The 17901-nt window shown below is 36.4% G+C and overlaps 1 protein-coding gene across 1 annotated transcript; it reads left to right on the top strand.

Moving 5' to 3' along the window:
* Nucleotides 1-81: 81 nt before the first annotated feature.
* LOC121418634 (neutral and basic amino acid transport protein rBAT-like) lies at nt 82-16761 on the top strand. Its single transcript, XM_041612609.1, has 12 exons — nt 82-377; nt 5757-6020; nt 6616-6795; nt 7028-7191; nt 8562-8687; nt 9219-9353; nt 9902-10017; nt 11119-11332; nt 12678-12863; nt 14119-14259; nt 14692-14808; nt 15530-16761. The coding sequence occupies exons 1-12, from the start codon at nt 236-238 to the stop codon at nt 15812-15814; spliced, it is 2070 nt and encodes a 689-aa protein (XP_041468543.1). The 5' UTR covers nt 82-235; the 3' UTR covers nt 15815-16761.
* Nucleotides 16762-17901: the final 1140 nt, after the last annotated feature.

Here is a 17901-nt window from a genome sequence, read left to right as displayed (position 1 = left end):
TCCGCGCCCCAATCTCATTCTATTACGGGCCTTCAAAAAACACCACGTTCTGATAAGGCGAGGGAATCAATATTGCCTAGCATCTTCGCTTGATCGAACTAGTCTTGACGTCACAATTAGTTTCAAGCAGATCGGAGACAGCAGCGCTTCAAACCACAAAGATAGTCGGATCGAACGACGACGACGAATTTTCTTTTGATTTTACCTTGGAGTCGACAACGTTCTCATTGTCGAGATGGAGAACAACGGCTTTGATACATTGGAAATGAAGGAGACTTCGAAGAAGATGGAAGCAGAGGAAGGGGTTTCTGAGGTGAATGAGGTTGAAAGAGGAACTCCAAGTAGGCCTCAGCAGCTCAGCTCAAGACCTTACGCAGGTGTGTCTCTAGATTAGCTATTATTCTACTTCAGCTATCAACCTTCCTGTAATTTAAGAGTATTTCATGAACCTTTTCATCATTTTGTGAGATATACTTATATAGAGGCACTTGTTTCATTTCACGATTTTCTTTCACATCCCCCTCTCTCTTGATCTAGTAATTTTGAAGAGAAATTACTAAATATATAGTTATGTCTATATTCTCGTAACTTTAGGGGAGTCATGACTGGCTTACATCCATGCATACGCCACAATTACTAAAATATCATTTTATTTTTTTATGAAAGATACGTTCTAATCAAAAGTGTTGAGAGGCACTTGTTTCTAATTCCCACTCCCCCTTTCCACACAAAATAGTTATTTTGAAGAGTGCAGTATTTCAATTTCTTTATTCCGATTTATGTCTATTCTCCGGGCTTTTGGGGAGTCATATCTAGCTTATAACCATTATTTACATGTATGATACGATTGAAAAATACATTTTCTTGTTATTTTCGATAAGATGACGGGATATAATGTCGTGATATGCGTGAACTTCCAAGCAAGAACGTGAAGAAAATAGATTTTTCAATAAGACGTAATTTAGATTTTTACTCTTTGAAAAATGTTTTCAACCGTGATGAAGGTATGTGCTTCGAAAAGTAAACTGCCGAGAATATCCACTGGCCAAAATATTGCAGTTTTACATCGGAAAACAGCATTATGTATTAGCTCTTGTATTTGTGGGATCTTTATTTCGTTGGGTGTAAAGTTCACGTTTACATGGGGCGTATGATATTTGCTCTAATTATCTGAAGAGACATATCACGAGGATAATAGGTGATACTATCGGTACAGTATTGTATGAAGGAGTAGCTGCATTAAATAAACAGATTTCATGTATTTGCCCATTTTCTGATGTTAACCATAATTGTATCCACCAAAGTGATCTGCAATCGGGCACTAACTATCACGTGTTTGTTACATTTATTAAAACAAAAGTTGAAAGATTAAAGAAAGCCCTGTAGTCTGGTAGGCACAATGACCCCCCCCCCCCATTAATTGATTAGCAAAAGATAATAAATAGATAAATAAATAGATAGATAAATGAAATGAATAAGAATGAATGAAGAAATCGAAGAAAAAAGAAAGAAAAAAGAAAAAGAAAGAATGAAAGAACATGAGGATGGAATAAAACAGTGTTGTTGATTTAATGTTTTAAGTTCCAGTGGTGAAAACATCAAATTTTGTTGCAGTATATACCGCATTTTAATTTCATCAGGTACTCTTCATGTGGGTTCAGAATACTAAATTTAACTGGGGAAAACTACATATTTTCTTACTCGATCACTACGCTCCCTTACACACATTCACTCTTATTGTCACTATAATGTCTCATTGACATTGTGTCAGGCAAAAATATTGTTGAAATTCACACAAATTCTCTATTCGTCTTGGATTTCAACGATGAAGAATGCAACATAAGACTGAAAAAGAAAACTTTTTTGAATGAGTCGATTGTGTTGATCTAAACGGTGGAATATTATTACACATTTCAGATTAACCTTTGTCAATAATTAACTTTACCATGGTGCCTCAGTCACAATCATCAAACCGACTCGGGGACCGATTAAAACTATTTCGCTATGTTAAATGGAAAACCCTTAATCGGTTAAGAGTGGATTTTTGATGTGACGGTGTATGAGGTGTGGGATTGAAAGAACTGGTACTAACCGGTCTTACAAGAAGAATGAAGACAAATATAATATCGGTCAAAGTCTCAAACACGCCTCGAACTATTTTGGTCTTCTCATAACGTCGATCATATATACTTAAGAGAAAAAAAAAATCTATACAAAACATTTTCTGTGGATATTTTTGTTGTGCATTATAAAAAAATAAATAAAAATAATAGGGTATGATAAGTAGAAATACGAACTTGCCGATTTTTTTTTATTTAAAGCCTTATCCCTTTTTTATACCACAGGCAAGGTCCTTAAATGCATGTATGAGGACTGAACCCAAATTGATAATTCTTATCATTTCAAAATTCTTTCTGAAATAATCGCTTATTTTGTCTAATCTTCTCCTTCAATTCGTTTTTTAGTCACTACAAATATATTACACAATATTGAAGATACGTGCTTCCAGAAGCTGAATAGTTCTATACATATTGACATCCATTTTTAGAAAATAGAGGAACCCGCCATGTAGCATCCAATACCGAACATAATTACCAACGACCTCAAATGGCGTCTTGAATTGCAGATGGAGGCTTCTTTCAGGAAATAAACCCCCTGTCTCCATCGATTTCTGGCGCGGGAATGTACGCCAAAATCTTATACACCGCAAAATTTATCCCCCGGGGCTTAACCCTTTATAGATCGGTCTTGGGTTAAATTATATTTGGGGCATCATGAAACGCTGTACACTGATGCATTAAAGGGCCATTCAAACGTCGAAATTCGTTGGAATATAAAATGGAATATTATAAAGAAATAAAAAAAATTGTCAAAAGGAGACTTTTTTTAAATGTATATAACATGGAAATCTGAAAATGTCAGATATTAACTTTACAATGGAGTTAAAATAGACACAAACATCTCTCCTGTTTGTCTAGCTATATGGTGGGGGGACAAGGGACGACTGTCCATATGATTTTTTTTTAAGTAATGAAAAGAATAAAGGAAGGGAAAGGGGAGGGTGGGTGAAAACGAAAGAAAAAACAGAAGAAGAACATCCTCAGAGATGTCTGGATCATATCACACTCTCTGGGACCTTCTCCTTTATATTCAGTTTCTAATTTAAAGGGGATATTTTGGGCATATCCGTGTCTCAGTTGTGTCGAAAATATTTTTATCTAAAGCTGCCTGCATATTTTGTACATCGCTCAGCCTCAGGTATAAGGGGGTCTTTTTTTCTCGAAATAATCGTGTTACATTTCAAAGGTTTCTTGGTTGTTACCTGACTGATACGAATCATTAATTCTTGTTCCTAAGCAACCTGATGACAGATATCATTAGGTCCTCTCTGGGGGAAATAGGAATGGGGATTGTCTCATTAAGTCAAAATGTGCATTTTATTTCTACCGAATTCCGTCTCCTGATTAAAAAGCTTTGGCGTTTCCTCCAATTTCAATAATTCATCCAATTTCATATTAAATTGTATGTTGAATTGCCGATGAGATTTTCAAACATCAATTTTTTAAGTCGATGCTACCAGATATGCATCCTTTTTTGTATGCAGAAGTCGCGGAAGGAATTTAATAGTTTTTTTCGGGGGGGGGGCTTAACCCCCCCCCCCCTCGATTCCGAAGCACCTGCATGGAATTTTAGTTCACGCAGGTTCATTATACTTAGTCCAATAGGGAACAAGGGGATTAACATTAATATTGCTTGACGGTTCCATAAGGATATACAATGTGACGTCATTTATTGATGACTGACGTCAGTGAGGAAGGTTGGCTTGAGATTTATGCAGTTGAGACGAAGATGGGCTGAGAATAAGAATGATATTGAGAATGAGAATGTTTATAAAGGAAATATTTCATATAGTAATACTGTAAATGGAGTTTTCTCAATCAATCCCATAGTTCACTTAAATTGGATGAAATTCATTTTCGGAAGCTAATGCAAGCATCGCTAGAAAAGCCTGAAAGGCCATGCACTGTATATGAACCTAGGCCTATATGGTTAAGTTGGTTGATTTTGAAGATTCCCACTTTGTTTTATAGAGAAAAAATCGATAAAGTGTAATAAAGTTGAAGATTAGTGAAAACAAATTTATTAAACAGTATGTCATGTAATAGTGATTGACATTCATTTAATTAGGTCTATCTATAATAATAAGCTAGGTTTTAACTTCCCTGTTATAGATAGGTTACCATATCAAATATAAAAGAAATAGCGTAATTCGATGTCGGTCTTCATATAAAAACGAAATGATGTGAGAAACAGGAATAATAATCACCTGATTCATTACTGATCAGCTTAGAGGCAATTACAGTTTGCTCAATAAATGTTTAATTTGTAATTACACTTAACAAAAATAATAGAATTTACCAAAAACTAGAAATCTGATATGAAATTTTGTAATTTTCTTGTTAAAATGAAATATAATTATGAGCAGTGACAGCACCAGGGGTGTCATGGGGGCATTTGCCCTTTCAGTTGGAACCTTTTTTCTCAGAAATTTTGAAAAATAAAAAAAAAAATTTAGAGAAAACGACTTTACCTGCCTCCAACATTCGACATTTTCTTTGCCCTTTATACTTGCTCCCACACTAAAAAATGCTCGTGTCGTCACTGATTGCGATTTTTTTAAATACATAATGTACTACACACTTGTACAGGGCACACCAATAAAATTTACCTGCTCTTTGACATTGTGTATATCCTTCGCTTAATTTTTGCTCAACTGATCAAACTGTTCATTTTTTTACTGTATTGATAACAGACTTTGTAATGACGGGACGCTGTCTAGATGATAACAGCTTTAGCAATGTTTTGCTGATAACCTCGGTCATTATATTCGGTCTGGCCCGCACACAATATAATTATGCACAATCTCCACTCCCTGGGGAGAATTACGAAAAATGAGAAGTCAGGTTTCTCAAAGTGCTCTGCCTATATACATTAACATTAATATGGACGTTTGCTTCACGCTGTATACACCTACCAATGCATGAATATGATGTACAGTGGTAAACATGTGTGAAGATCCGGGGGGGCCACTTCCATTCACGAGTGGATACCATGCGCGACCATGGGGTCTCGAAAAGCACCCTAAACACGTAATTACCATATTCTGAAAATGCACCCCTTAACAAGTATTGGCGTGTGAAACCCTACCCTTAACAAGTATTGGAAACAAAACGATACTCTTGGCAAACATTCCCTGAAATGAACCCCTAAACAAGTACAGGAATGTTTTATTGTTACGGGTCCTTCGGTCGTCGGCTTTACCTCATTTGGTTTAGTACGACCCCATATTCTACATCTCGCGCAAAAGATCTAAACACGAAGTGTTGGGGCAAAAAGGACATCCTTTATAAAACATTTTGATTTTGTTTTATCATCCCCGCAAATTCGATCCTAAACACGTAATTTTCCAAGGGAAATAGATACCCTTTTTTCATTATTTTTGTGTTTTTGACACCCTTATCACGTTACGTACGTAACGTGCCCTATCGTAAAAAAGACATCCTTTTTACGTGTTTTTTTGGTCGCGCATGGTATCCACTCGTCAATGTAAGTGGCCCCCCCCCCCCCCGGGTGAAGATCGAGTGTCAAAAGTATATCATCTTGATAAAAAGAAATCATTAAGTTTTATGTAGGACCTATGCAAACCTATGATGTAAACCCTTTCATGTATCCATCTACTTTAATATTTATCATAGGTATGGGTAAGGAGGAACTACTGAAGTTCTCGCAGACGCCTGGATGGCGGGCTGCTCGTTGGATCTGTCTTCTGATCATCCTAGCTGGGTGGTGCGCCATGCTTGGTATGGCCATCTACCTGATCATCACCACACCGAGATGTCTGCCCTGGTGGCAATCCGCTGTCGTCTACCAAATCTTCCCGAGATCATTCGCCGACTCGGCGGCTGCCGAGGACCCCGTCGAAGGTGACATCGGAGGGGATGGCATTGGGGATTTACAAGGTTTGTTTAAATATCACCTGCTTTCATACTTCTGTTCAACCTGTAGACCATTTTACAACAGACTTTTAACTATAATAACTTTGCCAAAGCAACAGCAGGGCCCTGGGAATGATTTTTTGTTTTGTTAAAAGGGGTTTCTGGTTTAATTTTGACAAGCCCTCCCCCTCAAAAAAAAAAAAAAAAAAAAAAATATATATATATATATATATATATACCGAATATATTTCCAGGAGGTGCTACAGCTGCTTATGGTACGCAGCACCCCAAGGTAAATCTTGGGGGTGTTTCAGCTCCCCGCTTCCCAGGTCCACGCAGCCAATCAACAAGGTTTCTCTTGTAGGTTCAAGAATTCGGCATTCATGGAGTTCTCCCTGGAACTTGGAACATGTTTTTTGGGGTGCAAAATGAAAATTAAGATACAAAACATAGTTTACCAATTATCGAATAAATAAGCAAAAAATACAAGAAATTAATTTTAAGACAGTTATCTTGAAAAAAAGGAGCTATAATAAGCAAATATGCAAAAGGTATTTTTCATCAATTTTTCAAATTTATTTTAAAAGGGATAATTTTATTTTCTTCATATAACCTGCAGGAATCATTGACAACGTTGGCTACTTGAAAGAGATCGGGGTGAATGCGGTCTTGCTTTCTTCCATCTATAAATCAGGAGGGTGGGACAATGGAGAGGATATCGTGGATTTCACCATGGTCGATGAGCAACTCGGAAGCATTGACCTGTTCGAGAACCTGGTCCAAGAACTGCATGATAATGGTATATTTCCAAATCTTAATAATGATAATAAATTTCCTTGCGTCTCGAAAGTGCTTACATACTTATAGATCTTACGGATGTTTTTAGTTATAAAGTGACTTGTTGTTGATAATTATGATTTACGATCTCTCAATACCAGCACTTGACAAAAAACAACATTGATTTATGACAGTTTATAGACAACTATACTAGAATAAATTAGTTGCATCATTTTATTTGCCTGCTTTTACAGATATCAAGCTTATCTTGGATTTTATTCCGAACCATTCGAGCATCGAACATGACTTCTTCAGGAAGAGCGAGAAAGTTGTTTCTGGAGATTCCGAAGTGGATTCAGATTTTCAGAATTACTACACATGGGCCGATGGCCGACAGGGCGATCTTCCTAGTAACTGGGTAAGCTTAAAAGATTTTTTTCATGATCAGTGCAATAGGGCAGTAGTAACGGTAGTGTCACAAAATACAAAGAGATGCAAAATAGCCTTCAAATTTCTGCCTTATAACATCGAGGATGAACAGGTGGTCATCGAATTTGATTAGATATTGGGTAATAGTTGCCTTAATAGTGTTCAAAACATGGGTTGTCGCTGCACTTCTTTATGAATTAGGGGCTAAAAGAGATGATCAGAATATATCTTTCATAAGTTAGGGGCCCCTGTTCTGTGTGTTATCAAAACTGTTTTGGCAACGAGATTTAATATCGCCATCTCATGGTAAGATTGTTAAAGATGGTGCCAAGTTAAAACACCGCTGATCTGATGCGATTGATAGGATTTGTGATTCTTATAATATTTCACACTTGTATCATTGCTGAATGTCATCTTCCTTATCATTATTCAGAATTCATGAAAAAGTATTGTAATTAATTCATTTATTGATATTCAATGTTTAAGAAAAAAGATTCCAGCCATTCCATGGCAAAAGACAGGACTAAAATATATTTGGTGAATTAATTGACAACTGCATACTTCATAAAAGTTATTCTAGGGTTACGCTACGAGAATATTCCATTGCAGATTATAGCTCCCACATTTCCTATTTTCCTTACAGCTGATCCAAAAGCCTTAAGTATTAGAAACTTCATAATTGCATTAAAGGACAAGTCCACCCCAACAAAAACTTGATTTGTATAAAAAGAGAAAAATTCAACAAGCATAACACTGAAAATTTCATCAAAATCGGATGTAAAATAAGAAAGTTATGGCATTTTAAAGTTTCACTTCATTTCACAAAACAGTTATATGCACATCTCGGTCGGTATGCAAATGAGGAACTGATGACATCACTCACTCACTATTTCTTTTGTATTTTATTATATGAAATATGAAATATTTTTATTTTCTCGCCATTGTAATGTGAAATGAAGTTTCATTAATATTCCTCCCTGAACATGTGGGATTCCTTTAGTTTAACATTTTGTGCTTCAGGCAAGGAGGTCCTAAACGTCAAATTCGTAAAAATTGAAATATTGTATAATTCAAACAATAAAAAACAAAAGAAATAGTGAGTGAGTGACATCATCGACTCTCTCATTTGGATGTAACTGGCTCGTTCATGTAACTATTTTGTTTAAAATAAGCGAAACTTTGAAATGTCATAATTTTCTTATTGTACATCCGATTTTGATGAAATTTTCAGCATTGTGCTTGTCTGATTTTTCTCTATTGATTCAAATCAACATTTTTCTGAGGTGGACTTGACCTTTAATTAAATTTTAAATGAATGATATTAAGTACGGCTGTTGTTATATTTTCATTACTTCGTAGACAAGTCTATACAGCGGTAATGCTTGGAATTGCAGCGGTGTGGATGATAAATGCTTTCTTCATCAATATTCCGATCGACAGCCAGATCTTAATCTTAACTGGCCTGACGTTAGAACACACTTAACGGTAAATATATTATACTTCGCATAATAATATTATAGGAGTTTGTTAAAATTGTCCGAGGCGAAGATATCTAGACCTAGATCCAGGCTGGAATCAGAATGCAGTCATCTATATATATTTTGAAATCACGAATCTTTAAAATACTCTTTTTTTTCTAAACAAAGCTCAATATTTCTAGATGATGATGATGATGCTGATGATGCTGATGTTGTTGATTATGATGCTGATGATGCTGATGTTGTTGTTGATGATGATGATGATGTTGATGATGATGATGTTGTTGATGACGATGATGACGATAATGATGATGATGATAATGCTATTGATGATGATGATCCTGTTGATGATGATGATTATTATTATTTTGATGATTGGGATGATGATGTTAATGATGTCCGAACCTCTCCGATCGTCCACAGCATTGTTGTTTATTATTATTAGTAGTATGAAGTTTGTGTTATTATATTTTTATATCATAATATTATTTACATTGTAATTTCATTTCTTTAAATCCCATTTTTCATAATAATTTAGAATGCTCTTGAGACGTGGTTTACCAGAGGTGTAGATGGGTTTAATATTCGAGGTGTCAGGTATTTCTACGAAGCCAAAGACATCACTGACGAACCTGAAAATACAGCCTACCTTCCCATTGGCTCCGATAACGTGGTAAAATTTTGTCCAAAATCATGTTTATTTAGTTATGGTTTCGTTGAATTACAATTCATTTAGTTTTTTTTGTACAATAGCTCCCTCAGTAAAATACAGTTGAGATGTCGAACGCTGTTTACTATATCGTTTAGCAGTTCATTTTAAACAGCCATGTTTAATTTTAAGCTTGGGTGTTTATGATTTTAAACAATTGTTTAAGTGTCTTTGTCTATGCGATGTGTAAGGCAAGTATGTTGTCTTTCACTGGTATACTCTTGAAGGGGTGCCGGACGGTCCACCATACTATAATAACATTAATTAATATAAAGCAAAAGCACTACATTTTGTCTAACTTGCTGAGCATTTTTAGCATAATAATTTTCATATTATTTCCTTGAATACCTGCCCTATTCTATCTATAAAATAACCGATAAATGACAGAATTTTTAATGAACTATTTATATTTTCAAATAGTGCAGCGTAAATGACTTGAACCCCTTCCCCGTTTTTTTTTTAAATAAGTAATCTTGTGTCATGCGAACACCATTGTTGCCTCTCTCTTTCAGCAATACGATTCACTTCGACATGACTACACTGCAGAGTATGGCGGTTTGTCTCACTCGCTTCTGCATTCTTGGAGGGATGGTGTCTTCTACAAATTTTCCACCGCAGGCACATACAGGTAAACAAAATCTAAACGAAAATGTACCGAATCAAACCATAGAGTATAGCTGAGGATGGGGCCATGGGAGTGCCCCTATAATATCTGGGGGGCGTTTCATGAAAGGACCTGTCGGACGTTTTATCCGACAAGTCCCATTTTTTTCCGACAGTTACCATAGGAACAGTGCCTCTCAGCCAATCAAAATCATGGGAAGATGTCAGATCTGACAACTTGTCGGATGAAAATATTGATGAAACGCTACCCTGATTCCCCCCCCCCCTCCGACAAGGTTTCCCATACAGGTACACAATTAAAAATAATAGGACGTTATTTAAGCCGTCACTATAACAGGTTCCGAACTTTTAAGCAATTGTTTGTTTTATTTTTTTAATTGTTTATGCTTTTCAAACGACTAATTTGAAACTTAAGCAACCTTTTTAATTTAAAAAAAAACCAGTTGTTAGAACGATTGGCTTAAACAACGCTTTCAAAATTAATCACCGTTTTTCAAAGTTTTTTTTTATAATAGTTTACGCCATTGGCCCTGATTTAGCCGCTTTCAGTGGCGTATAATGTACAAAAAAGTTCGAGGGCGGGGGGGGGCTCGATATGGCGTATTGCATAAAATTAATAAGAAGTTGCGAGCGAGAGAGCAAAACTTCGACGTTTTTATTACAAAAATCCAAGTTTGTGATAGCTTTTGAAATAATTCGGAAAATTTTATCATAATTTCACCCTTATTCCTCTCCTTTTCTTTCCTTTTTTTTTCTTGGTCGTGCACTTTTTTGGGGGGCGGGGGCAAGAGCCCCTAGGCCCCCATCTGTACGCCCATGGCCGCTTTTGTTCGAAGATGATTATCAACGACCTATAATCCATCATCGACGTGCTCTTGAATGACACCACAGCTTGGAATATGAATCGAATATGATTTGAAATGTATATAGTTTTAATTTACTTCAACGCAATGAACATCGAATTTTATAACAGAATGAAATATAGAATAGAATTTGAAAGTTATGCAATTTTTTTCTCAAATTTTCAATTTACATATAATTATGATAGGCCTATTTATCAGTGATAACAGAAAAATTAACAAGTATCTCATTTGTTAACATACAGAGTGATGCTGACCGACTCTGAGAGTAATACAACTTATGTCCAGTCATACTACGGCACTTCCGATGAAGAAGAAGCAAATCTACCAATGAACTTTAACCTTTTGAAGATGGGTGACCCAATGGGTCAAGGTGGAGAGATTACTGGACGTGAACTTGAAGACTTGATCAGAGATTGGCTCACTGAAATGGACGACGGCAACTGGCCGAACTTTCAGGTATAATGAGATTGTTTTCAATAATAATAATAGTCAGTTCTTGTATAGCGCATTCTCTTCCAAAGGATATTATTACCCTGGCTGTAGCTCAAGCAGCCTTCAAGCGCTCAGTGCGTTCAAGGAATAAATTTCTGCCAGGTACACATTTACTTCACCTGGGTTGAGTGCAGCACAATGTGGAAGGAAACTACGCCATGGCTGGGATACTTCAAACAAACTTCAAACTTTTTTTTGAAATGATAATATTGACAATGTCTTTGTATTCTTTTCAGTTTGTAAGCTGTCATTATATATCACTTTTTATTCGCGGTTCTATATTGACATTAGAAATACATTTTACCTTTTGATTTTATATTTTTATTTAAGTCAGCATTTTATTTATATCTTTCTTTATATTTGAATAATGTAATCGGGGAAAGCGTTGCAACATACAGATAATCAGGTCACTTTTTGCCTTTTTCACGTATCGAGTACATTATTTTTGTTTCTGCATAGTTATTTTTGCATGTAAATGTTATCGTCGGTATTTAGAACAATTATGCGAACATAATACTTTCTGAGACTTTTTTGTGTCGGAGGGCAATATACAGTAGTTCTTTTTCTTTGATTGATTTGAGGTTTTGATAAATTCACATTTGCATAGTAACAAGTAGATATCTTAACAACAAAGCCTATAATGCAAGTTTTATATATTTCATTTAAACGGTAATCATACACATACGCAGTTCAGACTTTCATTTCTGACTATGTGAATTCAGTATAAAGTTGGTAATTCAAGATCATTCATAATTATGTAAATATTCGTTTTGCCACTTCGTAAAAATTAAATCATTCATTAGCCACTATTAATGAAGACGTGTTTCACCCCTCATAATTCATATTGTATAAGAGTGGATCCAGGATTTCCAAGGGGGTGGCGTTTTTGTACAGATATAAACAGATTAACAAGCCCCCCCCCAAAAAAAAAAGGGGGTGATTTACGTCAGAAATATTTTTTTAAAGACATTCATTACAAAATGGAAGTCATTTTGTTCCAGGAAAAAATTTACGAGCAAAAAAAGGGGTCCTCACTGGAGTATGAACAACTTATTATTCCCCTTAAAAATATTGTTGTCTATCAAAGGAGGGGGGCAGATGTGCTCCTACCTGGATCTGCCACTGACTGTAGATTTAAATGGAGTAAACATTGAATGAAGGGCGATCAAGGCGACCATTACAATGTCATATTAACCTTTTTTTTTGGGGGGGGGGTAAAATCATATGAAATCAAATTTCCTATTCTTGTATATTGTTGATGTAATATTCCTTACAATGAAGGAACCCCTTTGGTTGTTTGATATTTCAGCTTGGTAATTATGGTGCAAGTCGCATTGCCAGTCGTCTCCGACCCTTGTACAGCAAAGCGGCCAACATCCTACTCCTGACCCTACCGGGCACGCCCATCTGTTACTATGGTGACGAGATAGGGATGGAGAACCTCCGCGAGCTTGAGTTTGATCAAGTCAAAGATCGCCGGGGTTTGGATGATCCAGTAAGAGAGAGAGAATCATTTTGATGTTTCATTTTTGTCGATTATAGTGTACATTGGATGACACTTATAAACTATCAACTCGAACTAATGACGAAATGAAAGAGTCAACTGTGTATAAATTCTTATGTCCTATGTCAGTCATTTCTTAAAATCTATTTAGTCTCGTTAAACTTAGCACAACAGTTATGACGACATTATCGACATACTTTTTAAACTCCAGTTCACTCTTAATCTAGGGAAATTCCATAAGATAATCAACCTTTTTTTGTACGTCCGACTCCCATTTTTCTCAAGTATTACTTCACTTCATAATCTGACCAAGTCATGGATATTTGAGAGCATTACAGACTTTCAAAATAACCAGAAATCAGAGACAGAAAATTTCATGATTAGGTCCCACACCGTCGGACGTACATATTTTATGGAATTGCCCTCTAAAACGTCTAGTGTAAAATTATACGCTGATAGCAGTAACTGTTGTCTCAGGGAGGGGGGGGGGGGTGGAAGGACAGTAAAATCTATAGGTGACGTCATATAGTATTTCTATCTTGAATAACCGGGATATAAAGACTTTCAATGTTACACAAATCAGGTATATTTCTATACACTCCTTTTTCTTTTTCTTTTCATTTTCCTCCCCTTTTCGCCTCTCGAAAATCACAGGGGTCGCCCCTGCCCCCATGAAACAAAGCCCTAACATACCTGACTAGCACTTAGCACGACGTTCATCCCCATATTGTTTTATGAGTGTGCAGCTAAACGATGAGGGTAGAGGGGTAAAGGGGGTGGGGTAGAATAGCGATTGACATTTATTTTTCCAACTGATGGAAAAGGGTGATTTAAAAGAAGGAAAATGCTAGGAAAATGGGAATGGAGTATGAGGGAGACCAGTGAAAGAAATAAATGTATCTTATTTTTACATTATTTTAGAAAGCAAAAGGATTTACCTTATTCCATCTTCGTTTATTGTTATTTAGATTTTTAAAAAATACACTTTAGATTATTTTTTTGTAATTCATCATTATGTATATAAAACGATATAACAATTCGTTGAAATACGAAGGATTCACTTTACTTAATTTATCGTTATATAGATTTTTAAAAATACACTTCAGATTATTTCTTTGAATTGTGCTTCACCAGATGTAAATCAATACAATGATAATAGGTAAAGGTTTCCATTATCCTTTCATCTCAAGAAAATAAAAGATCGTATAGTTTGATGGTGCATTTTGATAAATATTTTGCTCTCCAGAGTGTATGGCAACTGAAGACTCGTGATTATGAACGATCTCCTATGCAATGGGATGCAACTACCAATGCAGGGTTTTCATCAGCATCCGAAGATAAGCTCTATCTTCCTATTCATTCTAACTACCAACAAGTCAATGTCGAGGTAAATATTATATTTCAATTTGAAATCGAAAAAAATAATGAGTCAATTTGGAAATGATGTAAGAAATTTCAAAACCAGGGGAAAATATTTAGGAATCATAGTATAAATATAATGTATACCTTCTAAAATATCTGTACTACGTGATATTGGAAAACATTGCAAGTGTATGGCCATGATTAAAAAATATTCCAAACGAGTTACTTTGGTCGGATTAAAAAGTATTTGTTGAGATAATTTTTTTATATTATTCGTTATAGTAATATTTGTACAGTCATATTTGAAATAATCTTATAAAATAATAAAAGCTGTACTGTAAAGGGTAGGCTAAGTTTATGGTAAAATTACGTTGATGACGATTCAGTAATGAAAAGGAAGAAACAGCAAGGTTATAAATGATAAAACATTTGCCCACTTCTTCTATCATAATTATAGGCCCAGATGGGTGACGAAAATTCCGTGTTGGAGGTGTTCCGTCGATTGGTGGCGCTTCGCGGTGATTACCGAGCTTTGACCACAAACACCATCAAGTTCGTCGCATCTTCAGACGAGGTATATGACGCCCCCTTTTTTAACGACATATTTCTCATTTCCATGGGTGCCCCATTTGCGGAATACCCAAATATTTATTGAATTTATTTAAAATCCATTGATATCTTTCATAAATTGAATTCTATGAAGGAACATAGTCACTGAGCCGATCAACTTTAAGTCACATAGGCCTATAATTTATATACTTTACATTCTTAGAAATGATTGGTTAAAAAATCTAGTTGATAAATTATGGCTCCGTCTCACCAAAACTAATTAATTTTCAAAATGAACATAAATTCTTGAAGATTTTAGGCAATGATTTCATAATTTTGACGATTTTTTTGTTTTGGGGGGCGTACACGATGAACCAACACATTTTGTAGAATCGCAAGGCCTGCCTTATTTTTCGTCAGTCACTGCTATAGAAGAAAAGAAATACAAAAGTGACATTGATTATGCAAGACCCAATAACGGATTCACAACCAATGAAGCACAATTCACAGATTAAGCCACATTCCCTTCTCCATCCCGACACAATCTTACCAAGCTAAACAAAATGATGATTCTGTTTCCTTTTCTAATGCATTTTGGCCGAGGATTATCAATAAAGTGGATCTGTATTTAAAAATTTGAAATTAAATCTTTACTAATAGGTTCGTATACACGATAATCTGAATTTCTTCGCTTTGATATTTACTTCGCAGTTTAACCTATACCGTTCTCTCCATTTATACCACAGGTTATTTCTTACGTCCGTGAGATAGATTCGGAAAAGGAGCGTTTCTTTATCGCCCTCAATTTTGGGAACGCTGATAGCGAAGTGGATTATTACCACACCGGGGATGGCGTCTCGTTGCCTCTCCAAGGCTTGGTGAAAATAGCCACGGACCACAGGCGCGAGGGTTCGAGGGTCGAGCTCAACAAGCTGCACCTTACACCCGGCGAAGGCGTGGTGATCCTCCTGGACGAGATCGTACACGTCGGCAGTGGATGGTGGTACAAGTTCTTCACACCCGATGCATAGTGCTGGAAGATATAAAGAAAAAACTATAATTGAGAATCATTATGGTCTCATGATCTTATTAAAGATATACTAGTGAAGTGTTCCAAATTTGTCTTCCTGTAACCCGTGGTATAAAGATGTTGATACTGATGTGATGCTCGATCTTCCCTCTGGCCCTATATCACTGTCTCCCGCCTTTTCAACTATATACCACATCATAACTATCCATGTCAAACGCCCTCTCATAACGTTTCATAAATTCATATACGAATTCTCATGCACACAAACAAATCTTGTCGACCTATATACAAGCTTGTTAATGACATTCACTGAACTGCATGGTGTAGCTTGCAAATCATTGATTATTCATTTTGTAAAAGGCCATTATCCATTTGCCGCTCATAAACATGTACAAAACTTTAAAATAACCAACTGATTTTCATTTTTACTTGGAACCCCCATCCCACTTTCAAAACAATCCCTGCGCTCATTTCAGCCAGGGACGACTTATGCAAGGAGACGGCATTTTTAAAGTTAATAAAAAGGAGATAAAAAGTTTGAGAGAGAGAGAGTTCAAGAACCCTATTTTGGATAGCATTTTGTCTTGTTTCTTCCATTTTCTTTTTTTTCCTTTCCGTTTTCCTCTCCTGGCCAACCGTTTTCGAAAATTATTGGAGGCTGATCACCCCTGCCGCCACGCAGCTGCATGTTTTGGCTTTTAATCATATACCATGATCTATGATCGTATGTTCACAGACATGATTGGATGTCAGAATGTTCTACTGTATAAATACTTGACAATATTCCTCTCATGCACATCCCCGATCTCTGAATCAAGGTTTCTTTCTTGTCTTGATGCGGTATATATACCCCGGCCATTCACTGTATACTTTTCGAAACATGTATATCTCTATGACCCCGTCCTTGGTGTTACAAAAATAAAGTTCAGTCTTTTTTGTCACAAAGCACTTTCATATTGTTTGGCTTTCGGTTGCACTTTTCGCTTTCACATAATCGAGTTTTTAAGTTCAATGTCTCTTTATTTTTCACATAAAGATACATTGAAACAATGTATACCTTTCCCCACGTCAGTCCTGGGCTCCGTTGCAGAAAGAGTTGCGTTTAAACCCCGGGGGGGGGGGGGGGGCCACTTCCATTCACGAGTGGATACCATGCGCGACCATGGGGTCTCGAAAAGCACCCTAAACACGTAATTTCCATATTCTGAAAATGCACCCCTTAACAAGTACTGGCGTGTGAAACCCTACCCTTAACAAGTATTGGAAACAAAATGATACTCTTGGCAAATATTACCTGAAATGAACCCCAAAACAAGTACAGGAATGTTTTATTGTTACGGGTCCTTCGGTCGTCGGCTTTACCTTATTTGGTTTAGAACGACCCCAGCTTCTACACCTCGCGCAAATCGGACTCTAAACACGAAGTGTTGGGGCAAAAATGACATCCTTTATAAAACATTTTAATTTTGTTTTATCATCCCCGCAAATTCGACCCTAAACACGTAATTTTCCTAGCGAAATAGATACCCTTTTTTATTTATTCTTGTGTTTTTGACACCCTTATCACGTTACGTACGTAACGTGCCATATCGTGAAAAAGACATCCTTTTTACGTGTGTTTTTTGGTCGCGCATGGTATCCACTCGTCGATGTAAGTGCCCCCCCCCCCCGGGGTTTAAACGCAAGTCAAAAAAATCAACCGGAAGTCCCAAATGCGCGCTGTTGATTGGTTGAAAATCAAGTTACGCATGATTTTTATAGTTGCGATTGATTGCAACTCTTTCTGCAACGGGCCCCTGGGGCGGTATTCTGAGGTCTTTATCTCTAGAATAGTCAATTTTATCTGAGATAAAATGGATCTCAGAATACCACCCTGGACACCTGCTGCAATGTTTTAAAAAATAATTACATGGATTACATCAAAATAGAGGCAGAAAAGGGGGAATGTTATACTTCTTTGTACAAGACTTTACAAATGGCAAAACTCTGGGCCCGTTGCAGAAAGAGTTGCGTTTGAACGCAAGCCAAGAAATCAATCGCAAGTCCCAAATGCGCGCTGTTGATTGGTTGAAAATCAAGTTGCGCATG

The sequence above is a fragment of the Lytechinus variegatus genome, chromosome 7, assembly GCF_018143015.1.
Source record: "Lytechinus variegatus isolate NC3 chromosome 7, Lvar_3.0, whole genome shotgun sequence".
Classification (NCBI taxonomy): Eukaryota; Metazoa; Echinodermata; class Echinoidea; order Temnopleuroida; family Toxopneustidae; genus Lytechinus; species Lytechinus variegatus.
This window is presented reverse-complemented; position numbering and strand designations above follow the sequence as displayed.